Raw genomic sequence first — 16007 nt, forward strand, 5'->3', positions numbered from 1 at the left:
GGACTGTCCCATTTCACAGATGAGGAAACTGAGACACAGAGGAAATTCCTAAAATAGTGTTACACAGATGGGCCATTGAACTGTGAGAAAACGGTAAGAACAAGGGATTGGAGGTCACAATGAAGTGAATTGTGCTAGGACGGGGGTCTTCCGGGCAAGCAAGCTGTTAAGATTGGAGAATTACGGTAAGGGAGAGGTGGTGCCTGCATTGGCGATTTCTGGAGATGGTGCAACCTCTGATGGTGACACTGTCCAGGGTACCAACTTGGAAATGGGAGGCTGCAGTGGAGGAATGGTGTCCTCGGCGACAACGTTTTTTAAAAGAATTCACTGTATTTCCCTGGCATCCAGCACAGTATGTTCTAAATTCTCTTAAACCATCTGTTGAATATACGCGGTGAAATGCAGCCCTTTCAGGCAAGCCCCAACCGAAGTTTCTTCAACTGCTTTTGGCTTTGGCTTCCCTCTCACAACCAGAGCACTAGTCTCTGCCAGGACTCCCAGGCTGCTCTCACTCCCTTAACCTCGGGTGCAGCTGGAGCCCAAGATGCGTTCCCTCAGCGGTTTATCCACGTCTGGCACCTGAAGCAGAGAATTCGCCTCAGAAATGGGCCTCGAGGAGGAGCGTGGGGCGAGGCACACTAGTTCAAGCCCAGACGGGCAGCATTGGAAGTGCGGGAGCTTGGCGACAGCGCCACATCGGTCCCTTAGGTCGTCCTCAGGCCCAGCCCCCACGGAGCGTGACGAGGCCTGGCCGTGAGGCGGCCGCTTCGCCTCAGAGAAAAGCGCTAGGCCTCTAGCCAGCTGCCACAAGGAACCTCCCCTCCCGCCGGCTCCCGCGCGCCTTCGCGCGCCCGCGGCCCTGGCGTCCTAAGCGGCGGGAAGCCCGGCCCCGCCCCCATGCTCCGGGGAGGGGCGCGACCGCAGCAGTCCCCGCCCACACCGCACGCACTGCCCCTCGGCAACCGGCACAACACAACAAAATGGCCGCCGCGCCGTTGAGCGCCTGAAGGGAGCGACCAGCGCCTCTCCGCCCGGCGTCCGCCCGCGAGCTCGCTCGGCCCGGCTCCTCCGTGGTGAGTGGCCTTGGTCGAGGCCGTTCTCCGGCTTCCAGTCGGAGCGGTGGGGGTGAGCGGCGAAGGCGGGAAGGCCTGAACCGAGCGTGGGATGGATTCGGGGCGGGGGCGTGTGCCTGGGAATTGGGATTGGATGGGAAGGAGGGGAGGGCCCGGAACGGGCGTGGGGAGGAGGAGGATGGAGGGAGGTTTGGATGGGAAATGAGGAGGTCAGGGGTGGGGTGCGGCGTGGAGAAAGATGGGGTCCCGCCACCGAGCGGAGGAGGGAGGAGGTGTGCCAGGTGTATGCGGGGAATGACAGGGGTACAGGATGGTTTGGGTGTCCTGACGGGCGTCCTGGGATCGGGTGGAATACAGTACATGGAGAAAAATGAGAGTTAGGATATTGGGAAGAAATATTTGAAGGAGAGAAAGAGCAAATACTTTGTTGTATAACGGTTAAGGGACAGGTGCATTTTGAAGTCAAAGCTTGGCTTCACGTCTTGATTCTGCCACCTGTGTTACCGGCTCTTGAGATTTGGGCGTGGTCCTTAACCTTCCCGAGCAAATATTTTCTTGTTTGTAAAAAATAATCGCTAATTACTTTCGAGTGTACACTGTGTGCCAGATTCAGTTCTGAGTCCTTTAGTCCTTTGCGTTAACTAATTTAGAATTTAAAATAACTTGTATGAGGTTTTCATCCCCATTTCAAAAGCGATGAAACTGTGGATCAGAGAGGTTAAATAATTTGCCTTATGTCACACCGAAAGTGGAAAATTAACATTTGAACTCAGGTTGCTTAGTTCCAGAATCCAAGCTCTTAATTCTTAATGACACTCGGTCGCTTATCAATGAGGTTAATAATTTTGAACTTACACATCTGCGAGAACTTAAATTTGGTAATGTCTTTAGAGTGCTTAGCACAGTCCTTTCTTCACTCATTCAACAAATATTGTGCACCAAACAATAAACAAATAGAGTCCCTACTGTCTTGTAGCATAAACTCTAGAAGGAAAAACAAGCAATAATCAAGTCGTTTCACAAATAATCATTTAATTCTAATTGTAAGATGTTGTAAAGGATGCTATTTGGTGCAGAGACCTAATCCTCTTGTGTGTCTTGAGTGTAGAAACCCTGCCTTCTCAGCCCTGTATTCTTAGAGCCTAACACAGTTCTTGGTGCATAAAAATTGCCAAATAAAATTGGATGACTGAATAAATAAAATACTGGAAAGGGATGGGAAGCTTGGTTTTTTGGGTACCTGAGTAGAATGGAGAGAGATGTGAGAGGAGAGTTCAGGATGTTAATTGGATGCAGAGGGACACAGATGTCAGGGTGTTGGAAGGGAAAGGCGAGTAGATAGGCAGTTGGGTTGAGATGAAGAGGAATGGGTGGAGGTTTGATTATTTTGTTTGAAGAGGGGTTAATTAGAAGTCAGAGTATTGGAATGGATTAGGATGTTAGAATATTTGCCGTGATGAGCAGTTTGGGAAATCAAGATGGATATTGAAGTGTTGAGTCAGGGTACTGGAAAGAACTATAGAGAAATGGAGGAGACTAATACAGTGTCAGGGAATTGGAACAGAATTTGTGGGAGAACTTGGCAACCAGAATAGGGTGAAGGATGGGAGGCAGAGGCTGACGAGCACAGGATGGAGAATTGCCATTGGAGAGGAATAGGAGTCAGGATATTTGAAAGGACTAGTTAGAGAGTAATAGTGTTTAAATGGGTGAGGGTATGGGATGAAGTCGAATTGTAGGGAAAGTACTGAGATGTGATTAAAGGGCTAAGGGATGCAGTGGAGAGGATATGGAAGTCAAGAAATGGGGATGGATATTTGCATATTGGAGTGGCTGGGAAGCGAGATGGAAGGTTTGAGGATTATTGAGGTCTGCCTCATTTGGAAAAGATCAGAGAAGAAAGTGGAAAGTCAGGAATGTTAGGAAAGGCTGGATAGAGGTGGAAGTGTGGTCTCTACTAAGCTGTGATGGAGGGGATTGTTAGATCAAGGCAAGTATCTGAGTCTGAGAATGACAGGATGCCCGGTCATGATTCTGATGATCACATCATCCAACGGCTTTCCTTACTCTGCAGACTACCTTCTGGGCCTTCAAAATGTGTCTCCAGCTCTGGACTTGTTTTGCTTGTTTTGTCTTCTCTTTATCCTGCCCTTCACACACTCTAGCCCTACATCTCAGCTCTATCTTCTCTTTTCTATTGATTAGTCTTTGTTTATATTATTGCAAACTACAGCCTAGGCCATATCTGTCTCTTTAAATTGTGGTTCAAGGCGTTACTACCCACAGGTGATAGTCTCTGAAATAATGCCGGCCTTTCTCAAGCACAGTAAATCCCTAACCTCATTTCACTGAGTTAGCTGTTCTATGAGATCCTACATCCAGGCTTTACAGGAGCTATGGCAACCAAGGGAGGGGGTCTGGCAATGCACTGTGACTTTGGAACCATCATTTAATCTTTCAGGTTACAATTCATTAAAGGAAAGAGTTGATTTCAATTTCTGGAATCCATTCTGATATATTTCTTTAACTCTATAAATGAGTAAGGCAGAGTTTTTCTAATCAGGTGAGGTAACAAAGGACAGCATGATATTCTAGTGAGGCCCAAAGAGTCTTGGTCATTAGGATGTTCTGAGAGGAATTCAGGATGGTTCAATATTTTAAGAATTTAGAGATAAGACTAAGGTGCAGGATACAAAATAATTGCATTGCATAAAAATATAGGATGTGCATTTTTTAAACCAAGAAACTAAAAAAAATATATAAGCCATATCTGTGTAACATGTAGCACACTATCATTCTAATTTTATAATTTTCTATCATGCTATGGGTTAGAGAAAGACATATACAAGTGGGAACTGGGCCCTGTGCCTCTCCTCTTTTATCTTTTAAATCTCTTGCCTTTATGAAAACTATATTTAATTCAGGAATGAATAAAATTATACTATTAAAGCACATGCCTCTTAGCTCTTCTCAAGCTTGAGTATATTATTATTTAGAAAGAGAGCACCAGTGCAGCTTAACACAGAATGAGGAGTATTACTAAGAGACTTTTTGCCTTGGCAGAATGGTGAGACAAAAATTGTTTACCACGCTTGTGAAATTAAGACCCAAAACCTTGTGGCTATGGCATAAATAGCAGTTATGTGAATTGGGGGAAAGCTTTTCTGACCTATGTGGATGATATGACATGAAAAAACGGAAGAGAAAGTAAAGACATAGATTTGCAGTTTAAAGTGACCTAGACTATTGGAACAAGGTAGTTGGCCATGTTGTACTGTATACCTGTGAAATAATAATCACTTTTAAAAAATTTCGCAGGTTTTTGTTACCTTCAAACTAGTCACCTTAAGAAGCTAGATCATGAGTTCAGTGATGCTATTGTTGTATTAAATTTTCTGTTTTTCCTTCAGGAATAGTTTTTATAGTGTATGTCATCCATTAATCAAGGTTGTTTAGTGGCACTTGTTTATGATCTGTTTTGTCTAAGGCACTATCCTAGGCCCTACAGAGTGAATCAAACATGATCTGGCCTCCAGAAAACTCAGTCAGCGGTATGACATGGTAATGAAGTCATGGGCTTTGGAATCAGATAAGGATTCAAGTCTTGGCTTAACCAATTAGTTATGGGACTTTGAACAAATTATTTAACCTCTTAATCTTTAAAATGGGAGATAATAACACCTATTTCATAGAGTTGTTGTGTTTAATCCTTCTAATGTGAGGATACATACAAGAGCTTATCACAATATTTGGCACATGGTAAAGTTAATAATGAAACTGGGAAAATAAAAACAAAATGTAGTTGAAGTGATGGATCTAGTTTTCTTGTGAGACTTATAAATTAATTCTGAAAGCAGGACCCAAAGAGGAATTCCAGAAATGTTTTGGGCAAGATCAGCATTCCTAGAATGACTATATAGTCATTGAAAGGTATTAACATCTGTTAAATGTTGGTTAATTGATTCGATATGTTAATGGCAGCTCTCCTTTACATATATTGTATGTGTTCTAACCATTTAAAAAATAAGTTTCTTTAAAATCCCAGCCTGTATAATAATACCCATGTACATACCTGTGAAGGTGTATTTATTACATATGAAGATGTTCACACATCAAACCACTATAATATCTCTTTCTAATACCAATTTATATGGCATTAAGATTTTTTTTTAGACTTTCGTGGTGGTCCAGTGGTTAAGACTCCATGCTTCCAATGCAGTGGGTGCGGGTTCAATCCCTGGTTGGGGAACTAAGATCCACACACTGCCACGCTGCGTGGCACAGCCAAAAAAAAAAAAAAAAATTAAAATGAGATTTTTTTTTTTTAAAAAAGCTACGATTTATTATTATTATTTCTTTTTTTTTTATTTTTGGCCGTGCTGTGTGCAGCATGTGGGATCTTAGTTCCCCAATCAGGGATCAAACCCGCGGCCCCTGCAGTGGAAGCACGGAGTCTTAACCACTGGACCGCCAGGGAAGTCCCTGGCATTAAGATTGGAGCTATCCAAAAACTTTGGATTGCAAACTACTTTTCTAAAAAAGAGTTTGTGTTTTATCTTCACATTTTAAGTAGTAAGAGTAGGGGAGACTGTGGATATTGAGCAAAAATAGAATCATTGTTAATGCAGCCTTGTTCAAGACCTATGCTTCTTATAAGATTTTTTGGTCTAAAAGTTTGTCAAATTTATAATTAATGCAATGTACTTATAAGAGCAATTGTATAACATGAAAATCTTTTTTGCATTAAACCTAAACTGTAAGTTAGGGCTCTTGGTATTGAGAACTAATACTACTCATGAAGATATCCTATGGCTGAAGTACTAAATAGCATTTTATTGGTTCCAGGTTCTTTATGAATAATTCATTCCATAAGTAGTAATTATCTACTATCTTTTAGGCTCTGTCCTAGGTCTGGAATACATCAGTGAACAATATCCCTACTTTCATGGAACTTATATTCTACTAGATTAATTATGTGATTTGACTTACAAATTAATTTGAGAGGAGAACTGATTCTTATCATTGCTCCAGCTAGCATTGTGTCTGACCAAGTCATTTACCATTCTGGGCCTTAATTTTCTTACATAAAAAGTAAAGGAATTTGGTCAAATGATTTTTGACAAGGGTACCAAGATCATTCAATGGGGAAAGGGAAGTCTTCAAAAATCGTGCTGGGAAAACTGGATATCCACATGCAAAAGAATGAATTTGGACCTTTACCTAATACCATATACAAAAATTAACGCAAAATGGATCAAAGACCTAAATGTAAGAGCTAAAATTATAAATCTCTTAGAAGAAAACATAGGGCAACAGCTTCATGACATTGGATTTGGCAGTGATTTCTTGGATATGACACCAAAGGCACAGGCAACAAAAGAAAACATAGACAAATTGGACTTCTTAAAAAGTTTTAAATGAGCATCAAAAGACAATATCACAGAGTAAAACGGAAACCACAGAATGGGAGAAATTTTTTGCAAATCATATGTCTGATTAGGGTTAATATCCAGATTATATGGAGAGAATTTCTGAAAAGTTTTAAAAAAAGAAAAGACAAGACTGAGGACAAGCATTTACAGCAGAAGAAATTAGATGTAGAGGTCCGTGTGGCTGGAGCCACAGAGTTGAGGGAACCAGTGACAGATGTGAGGCTAGAGACAAGGCTGTATCATGGGGGACCTCATAGGTCATGGTAAATATTTCATTTATTACAGACAGATAGATTAACTTTTAAAATAGATCAGTCTGGCTGCAATGTAGTGATGGAGGAGGAAGGCAAGAGAGCTTGTAGACAGATCAGTTAGAAGCTATTAGAGTAGTTTGATGAGGGCGTGGATTAGAGTAGACGACAGTGGAGATGGAAAGAATGGACTATTTTGAGAGATATTTAGGAGGTAGAATTGACAAAACTTGGTGATTGTTTGGTTATGGGAAAAAGGGAAAGGGAAGCATCAAGAATGACTCCCAGGTTTCTGTCTTATTCCCAAGAGCATTGTTCATAGTTAGGGAACACTGGAGGAGGAACGGGATGGGAGGAAAATGAGGGAGGAATGAGAGAAATGATAAATTCAATTTGGACATGTTGATTCAGGATGCCAGTGAGATATCAGGTAGCAGTTGGGAATAGGTGTCTGGAACTCAGAGAAAGGTTGGATTGAAAATATAAATATTAGTATACAGGTGGCGTTGGGAACCATGGGTGTGCATTAGATTGTCTAAATTAAGATTAGAAAGACCCGAAGAGACTTGAGGAGCTCTGACATTTAAAGATTGAATAGGAGAGCCTTGGCCAGCAAAGGAGGCCAAGGAGTGGCCAGGGAGACGGGAGGATACCAGGAGAGTATGGTGTCCCAGAAGCCAAAGGAAGAAACTGTTTCAGGAAGGAGAGACTGCTTATCAGTATGAAATACTGCTGGTTGCCAAGGATTTCCACCTTCCTGCAATCTAGGACCCCTTATGGGTAGAAGAGACATTGTGACCAGTTTGGTCCAATAAATTGAGAACCGTAATGACAGGTAAGGCTTCTGGCTGGAGTATTTGTCAGTACAGAACCCTCTAGAGGTCTCTTTTCCCTCTGGTAAAGTAATCAGCAATGTCTGAAATAGTGTCTGCTCCCAACAGCTTGGAGTAGTTTGGGTTCTAGCATCTATAACTTCTGAGTTTATAACTTTGTAGTCTTGAAAATTCTAGAAATAGATTAATAGTTTTGATAGCTCTAAAAATTAACCTTGTTAAATATACCGGAAACTCTTACAGGTTTTGATGGATACCTGGCTTTATTCTTGCAATGAAGAAAGGTCCTCAGCAAAAAATTTCCAAAGCAAAGATGCCACCATCATCTCACTCTCCTAGTCCATCATCTCTTACGTCCAACATGAGATCTAGGTCACTTTCACCTTTAAGTGGATCCGAGACTCTACCTTTTCATTCTGGAAGACAGGGGTATGAGCAAGTTGAGATTATAGCTGAAAACACTATGCTTTTGGACTACCAAGACCATCAAGGTATTGCTTTTAACCTAAGAATTTCACCAAATACTGTTAAGTACAGATGGAAAATATTCAACTTACATTTTTGGTCCAAATGTAACATATATCCAACTACTAACTTGAACCATTGTTTTTATTGACAGAAATTGTGTAGGGACAGTGGAGGATGGAGGCTTCTGGGTGAGGGTGAAGATGTCTGAAAGGGTTAGGAGAAGGGAGTTTCCTGAAAGAGGAAGCTTTATTTCCTGTGGTGGGAGAGTGCCTTAAAGCTCATATGCCAAATATATCTGTTATATATCTGAATATCTGTTCACTTTGGAATGGAGTGCCTTAATTCAATATAAAAATGCTATCCACCCCTGGGCTATTCCAGTCTGCTTATTAACATCTTGCTTATTAGCAATCTGTGAATGGACTGATTTCCACATAAGGGACATATAAATGTTCCACCAAGGTTTTTATTTTTTCTTAAAAGCATTCTTTTAGTCTGGGTATCTATAATGTGATTAAGTGTGAAAGAAAACTTTGTGATTTCTTTGCTAAGTCATGAAATCACAGTCATCAAACTCTGTTGACCTGAATATTGATCAGTGTTTATTAATAAACATTGTCAGCCTTGAGTTGACTGTACCCTTGCTGCCCGTTGGTACACTGTTATTTCTAATTTGATTAATATTTTAGAAAATGGTCTTTCCTAGAATGGCCCAAATTTTAAAAATTATTTTATTTTGAACCAAAATAAATATATTAACTTATTATGAGTAATCATAGGGAAACTTTGGCCCACAGCCTGGATCTGAACCCAGGATTAATTATCTTTGATTCATAAAGAAAGAACCAAGAGGCAATTTTCTTTTTTTGGATGCTTTTGCAGAATTTAACATAGCTTTTTTTAAAATAATTTTTTTTAATTGGAGTATAGTTGATTTACAATGTTGTGTTAGTTTCACGTGTACAGCAAAATGAATCAGTTATTCATATACATATATCCACTCTTTTTTAGATTCTTTTCCCATATAGGCCATTACAGAATACTGAGTAGAGTTCCCTGTGCTATACTAACATGGCTTTAACAAGCTGTGACTGCAATATCCAGGAAGGTCTTAAGATAGGGTGTGCTATCCATTAAGTTAGTTCTTTATCTCTATAAAATATGTTATGATCCTCTATATTTAAAAAAGCAACAAATTTGAGTTTCCTACCATAAAAAAGAAATAGGAAAAGAGGTGTCGTGGTCTGAACATGGGTTGGAAAAGAATTTCCAGACTCAAGGCAGAATGTAAAGAAGATAGAATTTATTAGAGGGAAGGGTTGCTGCTAGAACACTGGGCCGACTTCCTAGTAGTCTGGGAGAGTCGAGCCCAAACATGTGCTATTGATCAGCTTTTATAGCCAGAAAACAAAGGAATGGTCCTAGGTGAAAATTTCATTTACTGATTGGTCGAGGCACATATACCTTCTTTCTGTAGGGTGGGAGTGGGAAAGGGAAGATGCCTTTCCTTATTTGGGACAGGCCCAGTAGCCCAGGTGGGCGTCGCCCAGGTGGGCTCAGGAATTTCGTAACCATGGCAACATGGTGGGGAAGGCGATTAAGAGTCGGTAGGGGGTATAATGCTGAAACTTTTTGAAGGAGGGTCATTCTTTGTCCTTGAAGCACCATTGTCCTTGGAGCACCACAGAGGATTTTTAAGAATTCCAGTGTTTTTGAACTTTAGATTAGAATTTTAAAAAACAAACAACTAAATAATGCCAATATTTATATATTTTAAAATAGCTAACATTAAAATTCTGCTAAAAACCTCAGTGCTGCATATAATTAAAAGTATAAGTTTTAGATTCATCTGCCTAGGTTCAAGTCCTAGATTTGCACATTTCTAGCTGCAAGATCTTGAATAAATTATTATAATTTCTTTTATAAAGGGGAACAGTAATTTCTATCCCAAAAGTTTGTTGTACAAATTAAATTTTTTAAATTAATTAATTAATTTTATTTTTGTCTGCATTAGGTCTTCATTGCTGCGCGCGGGCTTTCTCTAGTTGCACAGAGCGGGGGCTACTCTTCGTTGTGGTGCGCGGGCTTCTCATTGCGGTGGCTTCTCTTGTTGCAGAGCATGGGCTCTAGGCACACGGGCTTCAGTAGTTGCAGCACAGGGGCTCAGGAGCTGTGGCGCACGGGCTCTAGAGTGCAGGCTCAGTAGTTGTGGCGCACGGGCTTAGTTGCTCCGCAGCATGTGGGATCTTCCCAGATCAGGGCTCGAACCCGTGTTCCCTACCTTGGCAGGCGGATTCTTAACCACTGCGCCACCGGGGAAGTCCCCAGATTAAATTTTTAAATGTAAAGTATTTAGCACAAAGCTTGTACACAATTAATATTTACAGAGTATAACTGTTATTGTCATTATTATGAAATGCTACAAAGTAAAATATTATTATTAAAACATTGCAATTAGAACTAGCCAGCTGTTCTTACATTTGCATGGCTTAAAAATTTTTTTTTGTTATATAACATCAAGACAATTTGTTTTTCAAAGTATTCGTGTCTTCCTCTACTGATAATGATCTGTTTGTGTAATTTCAGAAGCTGATTCACATGAAGGAGTTCGATATATTACCGAGGCCCTTGTTAAAAAACTTACTAAACAGGACAATTTGGCCTTGGTAAAATCTCTGAACCTTTCACTTTCTAAAGATGGTGGCAAGAAATTTAGGGTAGGTTACCAACATTTCTGAATACAGACATTGTTTTTAATTTTTATGTGCTTTAAAATTTTTTTTAAAAGAGTATATTAGATTTACAGCACCCTAATGTCGCCGAATTTGTTGCAGATCTTTTATTGTTTCTAGTGAAAGTTCTCCATCAGAAGTGTGACATCTTCAAATTCATAAGCTCCTATTATTCTATACATTATTGATTCTCTCTAGAATGAGTCAGCAAACTACAGCCTGTAGGCCACATTGGGCCTACTGCCTATTTTTGTTAATAAAGTTTTATTGGAGCAGAGCTACACTCATTTGTTTACATATTGTCTGTGGCTGTTTTTGCACTACAATAGCAGAGGTAAGTGGTTGTCAAAAAGACTATGTCTCACAAAGCCAAAAATATTTACTGTTCGGCGTTTTACAGAAGTTTGCTGATCCCTGGTCTAGACTGTTTACTACTTTATTCATAAACTATACAGCATGAGCACATTGTAATAGACAACTTAATTTTTTAATTGGAAATATAAACTTAGATGCCTACTACATTAGTCACAAAAACTAATTCCAGAAGATTGAAAATCTTAATGAAAATGAAACAAAAATCAACCAACAAAAGTGCTATAAAATTATTAGGAAAGAATATAGGAGAATATATTTTTAAATCTTAGAGTTGGGAAGCCCTTTCTAAGCAAACACCAACCCTAATACCACAAAGAAAAATATTGACAGATTTAGCTTACTTAAAAAACTTAAAAAGTTGTGTTTAATGAATGATATCTTTTAAAAAGTTAAAGCAAAAAACAAGCTGGCAGATAGTGTTTCCAGCATATGTAACAATATCCACATAATATATAGAGCACCTACAGTTCAATAGAAAGAGACAGCTAAATGGAAAATGTGCAAAGGATATGAACAGTTTGTTCACAAAAATATTATAAATGGCTAATGTTAACATGAAAATATGTTCAATTTCATTAATGTCGAAGAGATGTGAAGTAGAACAATAGTTTGATGCCATTTTCCATCTTGTATGTCTGATGGACAAGAATTAAAAAGATTATTTCAGTGTTCAGAAAGGCGTGAGAAATGGGTATTCTCATATGGTCTTAGTGGATGTATAGATTGGTACAGCATTTTAGGAAAACAGTTTGTTAGTATTTATCAAAATTTCACATGTATTTGTTTGATCCAGCAATTGAGTTTATACTTACTGAGTTTATACTCACCAACACAGCAGTTCTACTCCTTGATATCTATTAATATTTGCACACGTATCCAAAAGTATCTGAATAGCCATGTTTATTAAGCATTATTTAAGATGGAAAAATTGGAAATAACCAAATGTCTGTCAATAGGGGATTGCTTAAAAAAATTATCGTGCAATATACCATGAAATACTATCAAGTTTCTTGAAAGACAAGAACAAAACCCAAAAAACCCCGGAACTCTATGTATTAATGTGGGAAAATGTTCCAGTATATTTAAATGGAACAAACAAATTCTAAAATATTTTGTATAGTAAGGTCTCGAAATATATTTTTTAAAATTCTGTTTTTCTATATATGTATATATAGATGTAAATGAATAGAAAGGCCTATATGTATATACACCAGCCTCTTAACAATGGTTACTTTTGAGCAGTGCGATTTTTTATGGGGGCCTGGAGACCTGATGAAGAGAGCTTTTTATGTTTGTTTGAAATTTTTATTAGAATATATTTACGTCTTGTGTAATTAAAAAGGAAAAAAGGAGACATCCTGGAGTTTAAAGGGTGTGAAAATGAAATATCAAGTTAGTAAATCTTTACTGTGTGGTTATTATATGCCAGGCATTATGTTAGGCTGTGGGAATAGATACAGAAGTCAATAAGCTTAGTTTCTGATCTCTGGGAATTTAGAGCTTAGTGTGAAGAATGCCTAGGATTAAGAGGAGAAATAGTGAGAGGGAATCAGAGAAAGAGAGTGAGCACGTGGGAGAGACAGACCCAGTGAAAAAGTCCGAAGGGGCTGTTGGAATAGAAGATCCAAGGGTATGATGAACGAGGGCCAAAGGAGAGAGAACGTCAGGCAGAAAGGATATGCTATAAAATGTCACCGAATCAGCAAATAGGATGAAAACTAGGAAGAGGTTATTTGATTTGGCAGTTAAAAAAGCCCTTCCTTCTATTTCTCAAACCAACCACGTTCATTCTTTTAGGGTCTCTGCATTTTTTTCTCTGCCTGGTATTCTCTGTCCTCAGATGTTCACACAACTGGCTTATTATTAGGGTCTCAACTCCATGCACTTCCTCTCTCTGTGACGCCTTCTCTTACCAACCCAATTGCAGTTAGCCACCTTCTCCTCAGTCACTCTCTCTCATTCTTTCACTCAATAGATATTTATTTAGCACCTACCATGTGCCAGGCACTAGTACTATAGTAGTGAACACAGCAGACAAAATCTGCCCTCTTGGTGCCTTGCACTCTGTCACATCACGTTACCTTTATTTTCTTGTTAGTGTGCTTCAGTGCCTGAAAATTTTGTTTCTCTATTTGTTTATTGGCTTTCCCTGTGAATGAAATCAAGAACCTTGTTTTCCTTATTCACCACTGTTTTTCCATATTTCCAGTACCTAGAACAGCTCCTGACACATAATCAATCCATGTTTGATAAATATTTGTTGCAATGGATGAATGAATGGTGATCTTGGAGAGAACTTTTTGAATACATAGTAAGGGTGGAAGATATATTGCTTTGCCAATAGAATAATAGTGAATGGAAGGCCTCAGAGTGAGCAAATATTCACAACTTTTATGAGAACATGGTGGCAAATAAGGGTGATAAAATGAAAGCTTGGTAGGAATCAAGTTGGGTGTGAGGTGATTTGTATTATATAGAGGAGACTGAGCATGTTGAACATAGGCTCCTGCAGCAGGGGAATTGTCTGGTTCACCAGTATATCGCCATTGCCCGGTGCCACATCTGACATGTAGTGAGTGGGAAATAAATATCTGTTGAAAAGTGACTGTTTTTAAACTTGAGGGGAAGATCCAGGAGAGAGAAAGAGATTGGAGATATAGGCACACAAGGAGAAGAGATGGGTGAGATTATGCAAGAGCGTAAGTACCTAGTTGAACTTTGAAGAGGGGAGAAAGGGAGAGGCATAGAAAAGTCGAGGTGGAGAAAAGGATTGATGGGGAAATTCTCATTGGATAGTCTTCAGTTTCTTAGTGCATAGGAAGTGTTGTCCGCCGAGGGGCAAGGAGAGTTTGGCGACCTGGGGAGAGTGGCCACTCCTGGCCAAGGAGAGCCACACCAGCGGATTTTCCGGGGAAGCAGTAAAGGCTTAGTCTCTGGTGACTGATCAGCACATGCTTATATGTCGTGCTTATGTCGAGGCATCTGTTATATAAAGTATTTATTCATTTGTTTCCAATTAGTATATCGAAAATTTGGAAAAATGTGTTAAACTTGAAATACTGAATCTCAGCCATAATCTAATAGGGAAGATTGAGAAGGTGGACAAGCTGTTGAAATTACGTGAGCTCAACTTATCATATAACAAAATCTGGTAAGTAAATACTTCTTTGGGTGGCACTGCAGGGTCCTCATCTTTGTTAAAGAGGTAGATTAATGCTGCTGTGTTAACTGAAAGAATCCTTTGAAAGAGCAGGCACTCTGATCCTTATTCATTTGTAGTCTAGCCCTTCACATATGATAACTGTCATATTTTGACATTACTAAAGTACAGAATAATACCTGTCATTATCAAAGAAGGAGATACATTTTTTGAGTACCAAATTTTATCTTAATTCCATTTTTGACAGGAAGTTTTCCCAGATATAGTCTGATTAACTGCCTTATCACATTAAAAAAGGTGGCATGAAGCAGAATGTTTTAACCCTGTCATTTTGATCCTAAAGATATTTCAACCTGTTTTGAGCCTATGTATTTATCCTAATGTTCTTTGCTCATTGCTGTAATAAATACACACTATCTTGTTTCCACTTCATAATATATATTACTCTGAGAAATAAACATAATGAAACTGACAGTGGCTAAAAATGTACATAGAAAACTTGTTATAGGCAAAATGATACAATTACCAAATCTTGAAAATCTTTATATCTATGTATTTTCCCTCCACATAAGACTTGGTATATATAATGGCCAGAGAACAAAACAACTAACAGTAGCAAAACCTCTAATATGGCAAAAATGAAATGGGAAAAAAAGTGATTAATGAATCAAATCCTTAATGTAAAGTATGTATAAAAAAATTGATTGTGATGAAAATAATTTCAACAAAACTGAAAATAAAGAAGCTTGGAAATATTTGCCCAGTATAAAGAATTGACCAAGGAATTAAATTGGAATCAACTTGGGAAAATATTTCATCCATGAAAATTCATCAATATGGGTGATAATGTTTTATTAATTTAAATATTCTGATTAAAATATTTTTGTTCATAAATACAGTATCATTCTGGGGGTCCACCAGCTCAAAATGGCAGCCATATCCTGCTGGCATAGCTAATGTTTTGGTGATGATTTAAGGTAATAATTAAGGACATCTTGTTCTTGTGCAGGGCTGTAGCACATAGCACAGTGTGTGCTGTTGAACTTTCTAGCTCTCCCCTTGCTGTCCACTAGTAGTCTTCACAGTGGTTAGTGAGAAAGCTACGGACAGACTCTTCTGTGTTGTGGGATCTTAAAGTCTGATAGTAGGATAGGTGGGATTCCTGGGCACACACAGTAATGAAGAGTTTACCAGAGCTGTTCTGGTAAATTTGTTTTTAGCCACTCTTTAAATTCTCATTTATAAATTATAATTATGGAAAGTAACTCCACATAAAACCAAGCCTGTTTATTTTTAAAATACAATGGAGGGGCACTATCATTGTACTTACTAAGTTTGATTTTACCCTTTGGTTTCCAGCAAAATTGAAGGTATAGAAAATATGCATAATCTGCAAAAGCTAAACCTTGCGGGAAATGAAATTGAACATATTCCAGTATGGTTAGGGAAGAAGTTAAAATGTTTGCGAGTCCTCAATCTGAAAGGCAACAAGATATCATCGGTAAGTTATTCAAAGTAGCAAGAATATTTAAAAAATTTTTGGACTTGTTGAAGCAAAAAGATTAAAATCTATAAGTTTTTTTTAAAATGGGACTTCTTCTAATGTCCTTGGTCCTTTGACCAAACATCAAATTCAGACATAACCTAGTATTCTCTATGGTAATTAAATATAGGCAGTCC

At 38.8% G+C, this 16007-nt stretch overlaps 1 protein-coding gene across 10 annotated transcripts in view; it reads left to right on the forward strand.

Moving 5' to 3' along the window:
* Window positions 1-850: 850 nt before the first annotated feature.
* The window catches only part of CNTRL (centriolin), an 88760-nt gene continuing 73603 nt past the window's right edge, over window positions 851-16007 (forward strand). For 9 of the 10 annotated variants that reach the window (XM_082402181.1, XM_082402190.1, XM_082402186.1 and 6 more), the window contains exons 1-5: window positions 919-1076; window positions 7836-8083; window positions 10647-10777; window positions 14188-14318; window positions 15687-15828. In XM_082402181.1, coding sequence (XP_082258307.1) covers window positions 7867-8083; window positions 10647-10777; window positions 14188-14318; window positions 15687-15828 — 621 coding nt within the window. In that variant the 5' untranslated portion in view covers window positions 919-1076; window positions 7836-7866. Of the gene's footprint in view, window positions 1077-7835; window positions 8084-10646; window positions 10778-14187; window positions 14319-15686; window positions 15829-16007 lie in introns of all 10 variants that reach the window. The other variant, XM_082402183.1, reaches the window with a different exon arrangement.

The sequence above is a fragment of the Balaenoptera borealis genome, assembly GCF_965194805.1.
Source record: "Balaenoptera borealis genome assembly, chromosome: 8".
NCBI lineage: Eukaryota > Metazoa > Chordata > Mammalia > Artiodactyla > Balaenopteridae > Balaenoptera > Balaenoptera borealis.